At 60.4% G+C, this 15,301-nt stretch overlaps 1 protein-coding gene across 1 annotated transcript in view; it reads left to right on the top strand.

Annotated features, from left to right (window-relative positions):
- The window catches only part of EPHA8 (EPH receptor A8), a 33,663-nt gene that overhangs the window by 8,531 nt on the left and 9,831 nt on the right, over positions 1 to 15,301 (top strand). Inside the window, exons 3-5 of the mRNA XM_041767129.1 lie at positions 3,039 to 3,702; positions 10,769 to 10,924; positions 13,040 to 13,375. Coding sequence (XP_041623063.1) covers positions 3,039 to 3,702; positions 10,769 to 10,924; positions 13,040 to 13,375 — 1,156 coding nt within the window. The remainder of the gene's footprint in view (positions 1 to 3,038; positions 3,703 to 10,768; positions 10,925 to 13,039; positions 13,376 to 15,301) is intronic.

Here is a 15,301-nt window from a genome sequence, read left to right as displayed (position 1 = left end):
CCACCCGCTGGAGTAGAGGAAGGGACGGGCATCCGCCAGCCCATTTCACATATGAGAAGCACAAGCTTCAGAGAGGGGAGGGGAGGTCCCCAGGGCTGCCCAGCTGGTTCCAGATGGAGGACAGAGTTGCAGAGCAATGGGGGTGGGGTGGGGGGTGGGCATCGGAGGAGGAGCCCCCCAGGGCTTAGAAGGCCGGGGTGGGGCTGCCCGGGTGGGGCTGCCCACGTGGAGAACAGGGCTGATCTTTGCACCAGCCCCCAGGAGTCTGTGCCCCCCTGGGTGTTTGCGGCAGCCCCCGGGGCTGGTGGGGCTAGGCCGGGCCGTTGGCATTGGTAGAGCGGCTGGAGCAGACTCAGATGGAGCTGATTAATTTATCCAGGTCCCTGGCAGCAAACAGACAGGGAGCAGCTGGCTGGCTCTTTGGTGCTCCATTAATTGTGACAATGACTCTAACCCCAGATGTGACACAGCAGCGCCCAGGGGCCCTGGCTGCAGTGTGGGGTCTTTGGGGTAGGGCCGTAGGAGGCAGAAACTCTCAGGTGAGGCTGGCGTGCCCCGGACCTCTTCCCCCCAGGGGTCCCTGCAGGCGGGCACAAGTGGGCTGGGACGATGCTGCCAGGACGGCTTCCATCAGTCCCGTTCTCCTGGCAGCCTGCTGGGCCGGGCCCAAGGCAAGCGCTTGGCAGCTACTTCTCCTTTCTTCCTCTCAAGCCTCGCTGAGGTGGGCCTGTCTGAGCCCCGTTTTACAGACGTGGGCACTGAGGGTTGAGACCACGTGCCGGCCAAGATAAGAAGAGGTGGACGGGCTTTTTGTCCGACAGGAAACACTTGAGACCCCCGTGGTCCCCACTCCAGCATTTGCGGGTCACTCAGAACTCCACGGATTCCTGGAACATCACAGGGAGTGGTTTTTACCTCCCGCCCCCCCTGGAAGTGATGGGGTCTCTAGTTCAAGGGCATTGCACTTGAGAGGCCCAAGAGAGAAGAGCAAGGCATTGCATCTCTGGCCAACCCAAGGCAGGGACCCAGAGCCCATCCCCTCCGTCTCCCCCTCGGCCCCGGCCCCTCCTCAGGGCCCTGCGGAGTCCGCTGATCTCAGCCCACCAGGACTGCTCCCGCCGACCAGCTCTCTGCGGTTGGGGAGGCTGGGGCCCGGAGAGGACAGCGACTTGCCCAAGGTCACATTGCAGGTTAGAGACCAAGAGGCCTTGACCTCTCAAATCCTGGCTCATTTCTCAACACTGGGTCTTCCACGTGCATCTTGCGTGTCCAACCTGGACTATCTGGTGCTCACTGAACTTGCTGATACTTCCCAGCCTCGCAGGGGCTCTTCCCTCCCATCCCTGCAAGAGCTTCCTGCTTCAGGGGGCAGGAAGTGTTCACCACCCCCTGGATGCCCACCACGCCCTGGATGTAGCCCTCCACCACCTTGTCTGATGAGGGACTGTGAGGCCCTCAAGGGAAGGGAGTGTTTCTGGAACATTCCTTTCTTTCTTTTTAAAAAAAGTTGAGGTAAAATACGTATAACATTTACCATCGTGACTGCTTTTCAAGCGTACAGTTCAGTGGCATTAAGCACATTCGCCGTGTCATGTGCCCGTCACCACCGTCCATCTCCAGACCTCTTTTCGTCTTCCCAAACTGAAACTCGGTCCCCATGAAACACCAGCTCACCCTTCCTGAGTCTCACAGCCTCTGGCAACCAGCATTCCATTTCCCGTTTCTCTGGTTCTAAGTACCTCATTTAAGTGGAATCATAACAATATTTGTTCTTTCATAACTGGCTTATTTCACGTTGCGTAATGTCCTCAAGGGTCACCCGTGTCGTAGCAGGTGTCTGAATTTCCTTCCTTTCTAAGGCTGAATACTATCCCGTTGTCTGGATATACCACATTTTGTCCATTCATCCGACAGCAGACACATTTGGGTTGTTTCTGCCTTTTGGCTACTGTGAACACTGCTGTTGTGCGTAGAAGTATGTGTCTGAGACCGAGCTTTCAATTCTTTTGCGTATATACCCAGAAGTGGGACTGCTGGGCCATAGGGCAGGTCTCGTCTTGACTTTCTGAGAAACCTCCGCAGTTTTCCTCAGCAGCTGCCCCATTTTACGTTCCCACCCACAGTGCACCAGCATTCCAGTTTCTCCACATCCTCCCCAACATCCTGTTGTTTTGATAATCGCCACCCTAGCGAGTGTGAAGTGCCCTCCTTGCAGTTTTGATTTGTATTTCCCTTAATGGTTAGTGACCGTGAGCATCTTTCCATGGAGTATTTGGCCATCTGTACATCTTCTTTGGAGAAATGTCAACTTAAGTCGTTTGCCCATTTTTCAATTGAGCTGTTTTTTTTTTTTTTTTTAGTTGTAGGAGTTATAGGAATTCTTTATATATCCTGGATACTAATCCCTTATCAGACACGGGATTTGCAGGTCTGTTCTCCCATTCCATGGGTTGCCTTTCACTCTGTTGATCGTGTCCCACTTCTTTCTGAATCACTGATGCCTGGCCAGGACCTGGCACAGGAACCACCACATTCATCTTTCCCACGTCCTGGTATGCCCTTGCTGAAAGATTTGAGCAGTCAGGTTCACGCATTAGAAAGATCCCTCTGGCAGCTGATATGGAAACTGGACCTGTGGGCTCCCTGACTTACCCAAGCAAAGTCAACCACCCAACCTCCAGCTCTGGGAGTATTTGGAGCTGCCGTATAGACACAAGGTGGGGTTTTGTAGCTTTGGCATCGATTCCAGTGCTGACTCCACCCCTCACTAGCTAGGCGACTTCAGACATGGGGCTCAGACCTATTTCCTCACCTGTAGAATGCGGCCAATAACACTTTCTCGGAAGGCTGTGGCAGTCTTTGGGATCACACGTCACAGTGATGGTCAGTAGAAGGCCGGCAACACAAGGGCAGAGAACATTGCGGCTTCTTCCCAGGGATGCCCCTGGCACCGTGCACGGGGCACGAGGCGAGGGTGACTGGCAGGAGGAGGCGGGGTGCTGACTCTCATTTCAGCGCTGTGCTCTCTCTGCCCGCAGTGGGACTCCATCAACGAGGTGGACGAGTCTTTCCAGCCCATCCACACGTACCAGGTGTGCAACGTCATGAGCCCCAACCAGAACAACTGGCTGCGCACGAGCTGGGTGCCCCGCGACGGTGCCCGGCGTGTCTACGCCGAGATCAAGTTCACCCTGCGTGACTGCAACAGCATGCCCGGCGTGCTGGGCACCTGTAAGGAGACCTTTAACCTCTACTACCTGGAGTCGGACCGTGACCTGGGCGCCAGCACGCAAGAAAGCCAGTTCCTCAAAATCGACACCATTGCAGCCGACGAGAGCTTCACGGGTGCTGACCTGGGGGTGCGGCGCCTCAAGCTCAACACGGAGGTGCGCGGCGTGGGCCCCCTCAGCAAGCGCGGCTTCTATCTGGCCTTCCAGGACATCGGCGCCTGCCTCGCCATCCTGTCTCTCCGCATCTATTACAAGAAGTGCCCCACTATGGTGCGCAACCTGGCCGCCTTCTCGGAGGCGGTGACGGGGGCCGACTCGTCCTCGCTGGTGGAGGTGCGGGGCCAGTGCGTGCGGCACTCAGAGGAGCGGGACACGCCCAAGATGTACTGCAGCGCGGAGGGCGAGTGGCTGGTGCCCATTGGCAAGTGCGTGTGCAGCGCTGGCTACGAGGAGCGGCGGGATGCCTGTGTGGGTGAGCGCGCCACACGTGGGCGGCCGGCTGGTGGGCTCAGTCCGGGCGGGGCTGCTGGGGTGTCGGGGGGCATCGCAGCCCACGGGTGGCAAACTGTTTCTGGGAAGATGGGTGACCCTCTAGTGTTTCTGTGTCACAAATACACGGGGATGTGAGTGTGTGTGTGTGCGTGTGTAGCAGGGGGCGGGAGACACTGCAGCCAGGAGGACCCTCTGTGGGCATTGCGGAGAGGTACGTCTGAGGACACCCGTAGGGTTGGGCGTCTAGCTGGGTACACGCCCGTGTGAGGGAACAGTACCATGTGCTCACTTATATCGGCCATTATTTAGGCACTTTTCACCTATGAACTTGCTTAGTCCCCAGAGCTACCCGATGACACAGAAGCGACTGGTGCCCTGGCTTTGTAGATGAGACAGAGGCACAGAGAGACAAAGCAGCTTGCCTAGGGGCACACAGCTAGGAAGAGGCAGCGCTGTGATTGGAACCCAGAACTGTGGCTCCAGAGCCTGTGCTCGAAAGCACCAGACTTCTGTGGAGTGGAGGGAAGGGGACACGGTCCCGGGGGCATGAGTGTGGTATGGGGTCACTGTGGGAAGGTATGGTGGGCAGGGGCCCCCAGGGAGCACTGTCCGGGTTGAGTGTGTCACTGGGCCACCTGACCCAGCCTGCCTGTGTTTGGAGGGATCTTACCCAGGGACCCGTGGGAGAGGGCAGCCAAGGTCCTTGAGAAGGGGAAGGCCGAGAATGGGACAGCATGGCACCTGTTCGGTGAGCGCGCTCCTCGGCTTCCCACGCCAGAGACCAGGAGCAGGGCCCAGACCCCAGGCTGCGGGCTTGTGTGTCACACTTGCACAGTGCCCACGTGAGGGCGGTGTAGCCAGGCGTCCCAAGCACCCGGGACACTGCAGGAGTTGCTTGGCCAGATAGCTGGCGCCCCAGCTGTTAGTGGCCTCGGCCTGGTTGCCCCTGGCCCTTCCCTCACCTCCCTGGGCGGGGCAGGGGGTGCTGGACACATGGTTGCCCCTTGCCCTTCTCTCACCTCCCCGGGCAGGTCAGGGTGTGCTGGACACATGGTTGCCCAGCCTCTCAGGGCATCGTGGAGCCTGCTGTTGGGACCACTGGTGCTCCTGGGGGAGGAGGATGTTCCTGTGCAGGGATCAGAGAGACTGGGGCCTGGCCCCAGATAGGAACTGGGATGGGAGCCCTCCCTCGGCCCCAAGCAGGCAGGAAAGACCCGTTGGTGCTCCCAGGACAGAGCAGGGCACAGGCCGACAATTTCAGGCGGCGCTCAGGGTAGTTGTCTGGGATCAGGATACTCCATCCAGCCGCAACGCCCCTGCTGACCCTTCCTGGGGCTCTCTGGGTCCCTTTAGAAATCTTCGTCATGCTCCCGCCTGCCGTGAGTCTTCACCTCTGCAGAGCCCTGGCTCCCAGAACCTTCTGTGACGTTTGCCTGTTTCTGGACCTGTTCACACCCCATGGTCTAGTTTGTCAGGTTCCCAGGCTGCCAACCTCTCCTGGTTCCCATATCCGCCATCCCTATACTTGTCACCCTCCCGCGGGGGGATGACAAACATCCCTGTTGCCTTTAGGCTCACGCACATCACTTCATTTGCTCACTGGAACAAGGCAGGTGTTGCGGTTCCATTTTGCCGATGAGGAAACTGAGGCTCAGGAGGTAGTGTCACTGCACAGGCCTCACAGCTGTGGGAGGTGGGGCTGGGACCTGAGTCGGGTCTGGCTGCCTGGAAGCCACGTGTAGGTGGCCCAGGTGTATCCTGACTGCTCTCCCCACCAGAGCTGGCTCCCAGCAGCCCCTCCTTCCGATGGGGACAGTAAGGTCCCTTAGCAACAATTTTTGAGTGTTTGCCATGTGCTAGGCACGTTAATGAGCACTTCCTACTTGTCACGGCAGTTAGTCATTCTGTTGAGCATCTGGCGTGTCCCTGCCCTGGGGAGTTCACATGCTTTCTCATGCTCACGGAAGTCCGCTAAGCGAGGTAGCGTATCCCCATCTTACAGATGCGACAAATTGAGCCCTTCAGCCTAAATCACGGAGTAGGCTCTGATCCCCGGCTGGCTCCCTCCAGGGCCCTGAACTGCCAAACCCCACTACCCACTGACCCTGGGGTGACAGCAGAACAGGTAATAACCAGCACTGCAGAGGCCGTAATAATCAGGCCAGCTGGTCAGTGGTGCTGGTCACAGTCAAGGTCAGCTGCTGTCCCCAGCTCTGGGTTTATTCTGCAAGTGCAAGTAAGCCACCTGTCTGTCCAGCGGGCAGTGGGACACACTGGCCCAGGGGAAGGACACTGATCCTCCTGATGATGGCGTCAGAGCTCTGGGGTCCCGCCCCAGCCCCCTAGTTTGACGGGGTGGGAAGTGGAGCCCAGAGAGGGAATGTGTCTGCCTAAGGCCGCACAGCGAGTCAAGGGGAGAACTCCCGCTAGAAGCTCCCAAGTCCGGAGCAGCAGGACCTTCCCAGGGCTGGGAGAGGCCGAGGCCTCCCCTTTGCCTGGCACTGCTGGCACGTTAATAAAAAATCACAAAGAAACGCCAAAGCAGGGTTAGGAAATTGCAGCATATTTTGAATTTTACATTTAAATCACAATACCACGTAATTATGCCAGTTGCAAGATAATTACAGGTTTTATAAAAAATATTAATTCCTAATGCACTGCAGGCAGAGAGGTTTGGGGATGGGATGCCAGGCGTAAGCCGCACAAGGAGAGATTTTTCTCACTCCTGTGGGTGGGTCTCCGTGACTGTCTGTGTGACCTCCTTGGGAGAAGCAGCACGGGTCTGACACCGAGCCCCTGCACAAATGGCAGGCCCAGGCTGGGGGCCCTGCCTCGGGCCCCGTCCCCACCCCTCATTGGGTGGGTAGCCTGAGAGTGGGGGGTACTGGGGGCCAAGCAGGAGCCAGAATGGAGTGGGGTGCCTTTCTGGGCTGCATGAGTTGTCCTCTCAAAGCTGTGGCTCCCCTGTGCTCCCCAGGTGGGACACACTGAGGACCGTGGGTGCCACCCCCCCGCCCCCCCTTCTCTATCGGGTACTTGTCCCCGAACAAACAGCAGAGGAGGGAGGGCTGGGCTCTGGGGTCCCGGCTTGTTCAGCCCAGACCCACTGCCTTCCTGCCAGCAAAAGGAAGGGATCCAGAGCCCGAGGCCCGCAGCAGGGGTCGGCCCATGGCGATGGCCACCTCCCAGCCTGCAGGCCCCCTCCCTGCTGCTCTTGCCCTCACAGCTGTCCTCAGAAGTGGCCAGGAAGCACTTGGTTTTACGGAGAAGACAGTGGAGTGCAGGGGAAGGGATCGAGCCAGTCACAGGGCTCTGGGAGACCTTCTGGAGACTGCCCTCGGGCCTCAGAGACCCACTGAGGAGCGTCAGAGCCGTGGGGAGCCGGCCAGTCTACCAGTGGCAAACTGGGGAGCCCGGAGAGCTGAAGTGAGTGGCCCAGGGGCTCGCTGTTAGGAGTGGTTGACTGGGGCCCAGACCTCCCAGCTCCCCGACCAGAGTGCTCCCCTCGTGACACAGTGCCAGACCCGTGACCTGTCCCCACACTGGATGCAGCACCCCCACCCCCAACCCCACCCCAGGCCGGGGACCGACCTCTCGGAGCGTCACCCAGGGGAGCAGCAGCCCCAGCCTGAGGTCCCGGTTGCCATCCTTCCCGTCACCTGGGCGCAGAATGCAAACCACCCTCGGAGGCCCTAATCATTTTTCTATAAATATCAGAGAGTCTCGTTTCGGAGGGGGCGCGTGAGCGACGAGCTCCTTTGCCTTCCTGACTGTGTTTAAAATCTGATTTAGAATTAATTTCCTTTGGTCATCCACCGGCAGACACCTTATTTGTCAAATCTCAGGCTCTTGGCGGGGGAGAGGGGAGAGGTGGTGGGGCCGCAGGCAGCTGCCGGCCTGACGGGCGGCCCGGGCAAGGTGCCCTCGCAGGGGCAGCGGCCCCGCCTGGCGCTGGGCCCACACGCCGGCCACGCGGGCTCCGGAAGCGCCCCGGGTCGGCGGGCAGGGCCGGGCCCCGGCCCAGAGCTGGTCCATCTGTCTCAGCCATTAATTCCCGGCTCTGCCTCCAGGTCTCCGGGCTCCCCGAGGCCTGGTGATTAGTATTCTTATTAAAGATTATTTTATTTTCATTGCGCGGATTAATCTGGCTTTGACACGTTATAGCCATATGGGTATTAGCAGAGCGTGAGAACCGCCCACTGGCGAGCAGCAGAACGGCCGGGCCATCTCTGAGCCCTGGACGCGGGTTGAGAGGCTGGGTGGGGGGAAGGCCCAGGCCCCAGAGGCTCCCCGACCCGGCCTAGGCCCAGGAGCTCGTCCCGCGTCCTCCCTGCCGGACAGGGGTGATAACGCCAGCCGCGTAGCCTTGCGGTGAGGGCCAGGCACGGTCCTGGCGTGAATCCCCATGTACTCACTCTCGCAGCGGCCTCACAGCCGCCCGAGGAGGTGGTGCTCTTACTATCCCCAGTTTACAGATGAGGAAACTGAGGCCCAGCCACCTGCCCAGCGTCCCTTAGCCTAGGTGGAGGGGTTGGACCAGAAGGGGGGGGTGCGGGCAGCCTGCTCCCGACTTTCTGCTCTTAATCGACAAGAGCAACATGAACTCAGTGACCGGTGGGGGACTGGGGGACCGCAGGCCGTCGTGCTGCGAATCACACCAGGGTGTCGCCGCACATTTTCTGTGCCTCTCACTGCTCAGCTCCCTAAGAGCCGGACCAGCTCTTGCTTATCTCGGCTCCGGAGTAGCCGCTCAGTAAATTGGGGTGAGGGGATAAATGGGGGGCAGAAGGAGCGAGCAGTCCCGGAAATGCTAATCGACGTGGATCTCATTACCGGGAGGGCTACGCTCATTCGGCTCAACGACGGGTTGCACCGGTATTTGCTGATGAGGTGCCAAGCCGGCTCCCGCTGCCCGGTTCCTGGGCCTGGAGGAAGGCTCTGCGGCTGTGCCCCAGGACCGGGTCTCAGGGGGGCTCTGGGAGGAGGGGGAGGAGGGGAGATCACAGTGTGTCAGCCAGGGGCCCTACGGCCTCCAGCTCCCAGCTCCGTGTAGGCCCAAGGCCTCTTGGGGTCTCTCCAGCGGGAAGGGAAGGAGCCCAAACTGGAGGCACATTTTCTCAGCCCTTGAAACCACAGGCCCCGACCGGCTCCACAGCCTCAGTCTGTGAAGCAAACGTAAGGGCAGTGGCATTCCTCCCGGCGTCAGGTGTTCTCTGGAGCTTGGAGAATTTTACAAATTAACTTGACTTTCGCTGCTCTAATGAGGAGGTACAATTTAGAAAATGACATGACGACTTTTCAAGTGAAGCTCCTCTCAAGCGCCACGTTTTCCAGATTGAGACTCGGTGGCTAGACATCCCGGCGAACTTCCCGGTGGTCGCTCTTGCAAAGGAGGTCAGGTCCGCGGTGCAGCGGGCAGCTGCCTGGCCCGTGGCACTGGTCCTGAACTCCCCGGGGTCTCCCTCTGCCCAGAGCGGATAATGACGGGATTGGCTCACTTGGAAAACTCCTACGGGCTCTGGTAACTTCTGCTCTGAACCAGACAGTAGGAAGGCTGAGATGAAGGAGGCAGCCCTGCAGCTAATGCACAGGGAGCTGCCCACAAGCACCTTCTGGTTTAGGAGAGTCGGACATACAGATAAACAAGTACACTATAGTGGTGCTACTGAGCAGAGATTGCAGAACTAGGGCAGGGAGCGGTGGCTTCTGGGCACCTGTGTGTGTCTGTGTCTGTGTATGTGTGTGTGTGCACGTGGAGGTGTGCAGAAAGGCTTATTCAGAGGGACAGTTAAAACGAATCTTGAAAGAGTTCGACAGGTTGACAAAGGGCCAGGCCACCCCGGGAAGCAGGCGCAGCACGTGCAAAGGCCCTGAGGCAGGAAACACTACTGGATGTGGGGGATGGCCAGTCCTTCAGTTCGGCCTGTGGATGGGGAGGGAGGGGTGACACTGGAGAAGGGCTTTGAATGCCAGGCGCTGTTGTTCAGGCCATGGGGGGCCCATGAGGGTTGGAACTGCCAGTGACCCAGGCTGGGTGTCCATTCAGGGAGTTCCTCAATCTAGAATATTTCCATTTCCTGCATGGCTGACTTGTTCTTACTCTTTAGACAAGGATTGAGTATCATTTCCTCCTCCGGGAAGGGAGCTCCTCCCACCCTTTACCCTTCGCCGCATCACCTGCTTTATTTCCTTCCTGGCCGTGAGCACAGCCTCCGTCACGGCGGGTGTCTCCCCCTCAAAGAGGCTGGCTCCGTGGGGGCAGATGCGTGTCGATCCTGTTCGTGGCTGTGTCAGTGCCTGGTGCTCGTAAATACTGGCTGAACGGGTGGGCCGGCAGGTGGCGGCTGGGACTGTGCAGCAAGGCCGGGTCGTCCAGGTGGGCGATGAGGAGAGGGTCACCCACAGGACAGGGTAGGTGACAGTGACCCAGGCTCTGGGAGGGGCGAGAGCCTGCGATTCCCAGGTAGCCCCTGTTACTTGGGGGGCTTGTAAGACAGAGTCCTGGGCCCTGCACCTGGCGCTTCTCACGAGGTGGCTGTGGCGGGGCCTGGCATCTGCACTTTTACTGGGGTCTTACCACCTGTCTCTCTTCTCCAGCCACATTCCCACCCCCGTTCCTCTCCAGCTGTCGTTCCTCCCTGAGTCAGAACCCTCGGATGCTCAGCCTCGTGACCCGCACATCCGAGGCAGTGGCTCACTCGGGGACCGGTGTCCTGTGAGGGACAGATTCGGGCAGGGGACAGGCCTGGGTCGGAAGGGGCCGCTGGATGAGATGCAGCCCTGGGCTGAGGAGGCTCTGTCCTGTGCCGACGGCAGGGTGGGACTCGGGAATCAGGGTCCCGGGCTCAGCTCTGCCCCCGACTAGCTGTGCGGCCCTGGGGAAGTCCCAGGCCCTCTCTGTGCATCAGTCCCTCCATCCCCAATGAAGTTTTGCGCCCCTGCCCCTTGGGAGATCCCGCTGGAAGCCTTGGGTCAGAGTGGGAGCCGTCCCGGGGCCTGCCAGGGGGGCCCGGCTGGCTCACCTGAAGCCGCCTTGTCCTCCGCAGCCTGTGAGCTGGGCTTCTACAAGTCGGCCCCTGGGGACCAGCTCTGCGCCCGCTGCCCCCCCCACAGCCACTCTGCAGCCCCCGCTGCCCAGGCCTGCCGCTGTGACCTCAGCTACTACCGCGCGGCCCTGGACCCGCCATCCGCAGCCTGCACCCGTGAGTACCACCCTGAGCCCCAGAATCCGGGAGACTAGGGCCAGGCCAGGACCCCGGGCTCCCAGGGCTCCAGGGAGCCAGTGCTCCACGGGCGAGGCAGGGACAGGGGGCTCTCTTGGGCCAGGGGCCTGTCTAGGGTGGGAGGAGGTGACTCTGACTCCTCACTGGTGGCCTCGACCTCTCGGGGGTCCCTACCACCTCTCCAGGGAAGTCTTTCCTTCCCTCCCTCTGTCTTTCTTGTCTGCCTCGAGGGCAGACGAGAGGTAGCTTTGGTCATCTTCTGACCCTACAGTGATACCGATGTCCTGGGAGCCGGGGTGGGCCAGCCAGGGGGTTCCCATGAAGCGAAGGAATGTCGGAGGAGCCCCCGCTGGCTGTCATCCCTGATGGACTGGTCAGAGCTGCCGTAGCGTGTGTAGGGTGTGTGCGTGAGTGTGTATCTGGGATACGTGTGGCTGCCTGCTTGGATGATGGCACGCGTGTGTCTGATTCTGTGTGTGCCCTGGGGTGCCTGCGGTGATCGACACTGTGCGTGTCTGTGTCGGCAGCGGCTGCTATGGAAGAAGCCTGCGGAGAGTGTGTGTGCTCGCGGGGGAGCGTCAGAGTCCTGCCCACGTACGGAGAGGGTTCTTGGAGGTGTGTGTGCACATCTGGGTCGGTCCCTGGTGGGGACTCCCAAGTCCCCATAGAGCTTGAAGGAATGTGCCTTGTGGGTTCAGCGCGTGCACACCTGGCCCTGCAGAGATGTGTGTGCCCAGAGAGGGTGTGCTTGTGTGTGCTCATGCCCGGGGTACTGAGGGGACTCCGAGGGACCCTGGCACCGAGCCTGCAGGGCTGCGTGACTGGCTCGGCGTTCTGCTGACGGCTGGCGGGGCTCCTTGGTTGCCTCCCCTCCTGGCCTGAAGGGGCCTCTCATGCCCCCATCCCAGCTGGGAGGCCCGCAGCCAGCTCAGCGCCCCCCGCCCCCCATTTGCCAACCCTGGTCTCTTGTGGTGGGTGAGCAGCACTTCACACAGTTCTGACTGGTTTTGCTCCCTAATCTATCCCAACCTCAGTCCCCAATCTCCCTGTCCCCCCCCCACCCCCCATCTCCATCACACCCAGCCCCCAGGCTCCCTGTGGCAAGTGAGAGGGTCACAGAGTCTCACACACACACAGTCTCCCTCCCCCCCAACACCCTTCTGCCCAGACCCGTGCATTTTCCCCTGGCAATGACCTGCTGGGGCAGAAAGGATGTCCGAGAGACGTGGTGACGACCATGGGCTCCGTGGCGAGGTGAGCCCAGGTCTAGGTCATGGGCACCTGCACTCAGCTAGCCAGACTCCAGTTTGTCTCCAAATCCACAATTCTGTTCCCTGGGGTTCTAGAAGTCTTAAGACTACAAAAGACTGGGCTTTTAGTATTCCATACCTTTCAGATTCTGTGATTCTCTATGATTCTGAGATTCCACTCTTCTATTTTCTTAAGATCTAAGAGTCCCTGCCTGGGATGCTGAGAACTGGCATTCTGAGCCCCAGGGGTCCACCTGAACCCCTCAAGCCCTTCAGACTCAAATGCCCACCCCCAGGAGCCTGCCCCAGCCCCCAGACCCCACTTCTGCAAAATCTCCCAGCTGCCCGGACTCCTGTGGGAGCGGGGTGGGCACACCCTGCCTCGGAGACCCCGCCGGCCTTCCTGGCGCCTCCACACGCTCCACGGCGGGGTCAGGGATCTGTACGGTAAATCCAGCCGGGGTTAAGGAGTGGAGTGCAGAATGCAAATGCCAGGGCCATTTCATGCCCAGGGGGGCTGCTGTGGGCACCCCAAGGTTGTCAGCATCTCCCCCCAGCTCTGGATGGAAATTTCGGGAAACACAAACCCAGGATCCCTATGGTCCGACCGTGGGATGGTAGGGGGCAGGGATTTTGCTTTCTGTACACAGACCTGACACTGTGGTCCACTCTGACAGCGCCTTTGCCCTCGGGGAGCTTCCAGAGGCTGGAGGGGGTGTGACCTTATCCTGGGGGACCTTGGGTATCATGGGGGACTCCCAGCCCCTCCCTGGTCTGACGGGGGGAGACCGGACCAGGCCGGGTAAACGCCCTCCACTGCCGCCTGTCATTCTGTACTCCCCAGGGCCACCCTCGGCACCGGTGAATCTCATCTCCAGCGTCAACGGGACATCTGTGACCCTGGAATGGGCCCCTCCCCTGGATCCGGGCGGCCGCAACGACATCACCTACAACGCCGTGTGCCGCCGCTGCCCTTGGGCGTTGGGCCACTGCGAGACGTGCGGGAGTGGCACCCGCTTCGTGCCCCAGCAGACGAGCCTGGTGCGGGCCAGTCTGATGGTGGCCAACCTGCTGGCCCACATGAACTACTCCTTCTGGATCGAGGCCGTCAACGGTGTGTCTGACCTGAGCCCCGAGCCCCGCCGGGCCGCCGTGGTCAACATCACCACGAACCAGGCAGGTAGGCGGAGATGCTCCGTCCCCCAGCTTCCCTGAACCCCGGCCCTCACAGGATCGGAGAGGGCTGCTCCGGACTCGCTGTGGCACTCTGGGCAAGTGCCTGCCTCCCCGGCCCTGCCTTCCTCACCAGGCCTCGGAGCTCCAGGCCCTGCACGCCCTTAGAAAAGTAGCACATGCCCTGTAGGTGGGAGGAATCCAACAAGGTCAGAGACAGGCCAGCGTGGCATTCGGAGGCTCCAGAACTTTCTGCCTCCATTCCTTCCCTGGTGCAGTGGGAATAACAGTACCTGCCTCGGGTACTATTGTGAGGCTTAAGTGAGAGAAATGAAAATGCTTAGCCCAGCACCTGGCCCAAGGTACATGCTCAATAAATGTCATTAAGAAACAAAATCACTCTGATTATCATTTTCCAGAACACCTGCCACTGCTGCCCCTGGGATGGATTTGGTTGCACTGGTTGGAACAACAGCATTTATCTCTGTGTTCCTAGCCAGTTGGTGGGCTGCATTCAGCCCCTGGAGCCCCTCCCTTTCCAAATTCTGGTGCCCCCCCACCCCCCCCCCCCGCCCCCCGTCAAGTGACGGCCGACCCAAGAGCCCACCCACGGCAGCTGCCCCGTCAGCAGCCGCCCCAGCACATGTCTGGGACCGCTGTGGCCCCCACCCCGTCTCTTCCCGACACCACGCAGGCCTGGCCCAACAGAAACTATTCTCACCATGTCGCCGAGGAGGAGACCAAAGCTCTGTGTCAGTCACCACGTAGGAAGCAGCAGTCAGAATCCGAACCCCGGTCCATCTCATGCCCAAGTGAAACAGGCCCCCCCGACTGTGAGCCCAGGGAACCCCCTCCCTGATGCCAGGGCTTCATCCGCTCGAGGGGCTCTCATCGGACCAGCGTTTTGAGGCACCCACAGAATGCCCGGCCCTGTCCTCGGGGGCTGGTGATGCAGCGGGCGGGGGCCGGGGGGGACCTAGGTTTGCGTGTCCTGTGCGTGGGGCCCTGCCCTTGCCCGCTGGTCTCTAGGGAGACTGGGGTGGGGGGCTGGCCGGCCGGGGTGCAGGCTGGAGTCCAGAACCCAGCAGCATTTCTGACGCCATCTGTTTGCTGCGTCATCGGAAGGAAAGCCCTCCCCTGAAGCCGCGCTCCCTTGCAGCCACCACACCGTCTCTCTTCATAGACCTTCCTGCGAGAGACGTCTGCGCGGCCCTCCTGGGTCCTCTCTCTGTGAGCCTCCTCGGGCAGCTCTAGTCAGGCCTCTGGCCCCACCTGTCCCCTGAAGCCCAGTGTCCCCACCTGGCCACACTCAGCGGGGACTTCTCTCCCTGTTCTTCTCCCCGCCACCCACGGAACACTTGTGTCCTGCCCCCATGCCCCCCACACCCCCATGTCTGTCCACCTGTCTGTCCTGCCCTTCTCCGTCTCCCCCAGGCGTTCTTCTCGAAACAACCCTGGAAGGCTAGAGGACCCCGGGCTTGCCCTGGACCCTCCTCTCCTCCCTGCTCACCCTGGGCCATCTTTTCTGAGTGTCCTTATCAGGGCCTTATCACAGCTTGGGGTTCCACTCTCATGTGCTGACGGTTGTCACCCGCACAGATGTCTCCCCTGAGGACCAGGTGCCCATTCCCACGCCCACAGCACCCCCAGCCCCACACCTCCCATGGGCCCCGCATCTGGGGACATGGCACCACTGTTCATGGGGTCCCTTGAGCCCCAAACCCCGATGTCCCCCTGACCCTCCCTCCCTGTCTCTGTACCACGTCCACCCACCGGGCCTCCCTTCAGGTGACCACCTCCACCTCAGCCTCCTTCCAGCCCGTCTCTCTTAGCTCAGGTGCCATCACACAATGCCATAGGTTGGGGGCTTAAACCCCCGAAATGTACTGATCACGGTTCTTGAGGCCGGAGGTCCAAGACCAGAGGGCTGGCC

Source organism: Vulpes lagopus, chromosome 8 (assembly GCF_018345385.1).
Source record: "Vulpes lagopus strain Blue_001 chromosome 8, ASM1834538v1, whole genome shotgun sequence".
Lineage (NCBI taxonomy): Eukaryota > Metazoa > Chordata > Mammalia > Carnivora > Canidae > Vulpes > Vulpes lagopus.
This window is presented reverse-complemented; position numbering and strand designations above follow the sequence as displayed.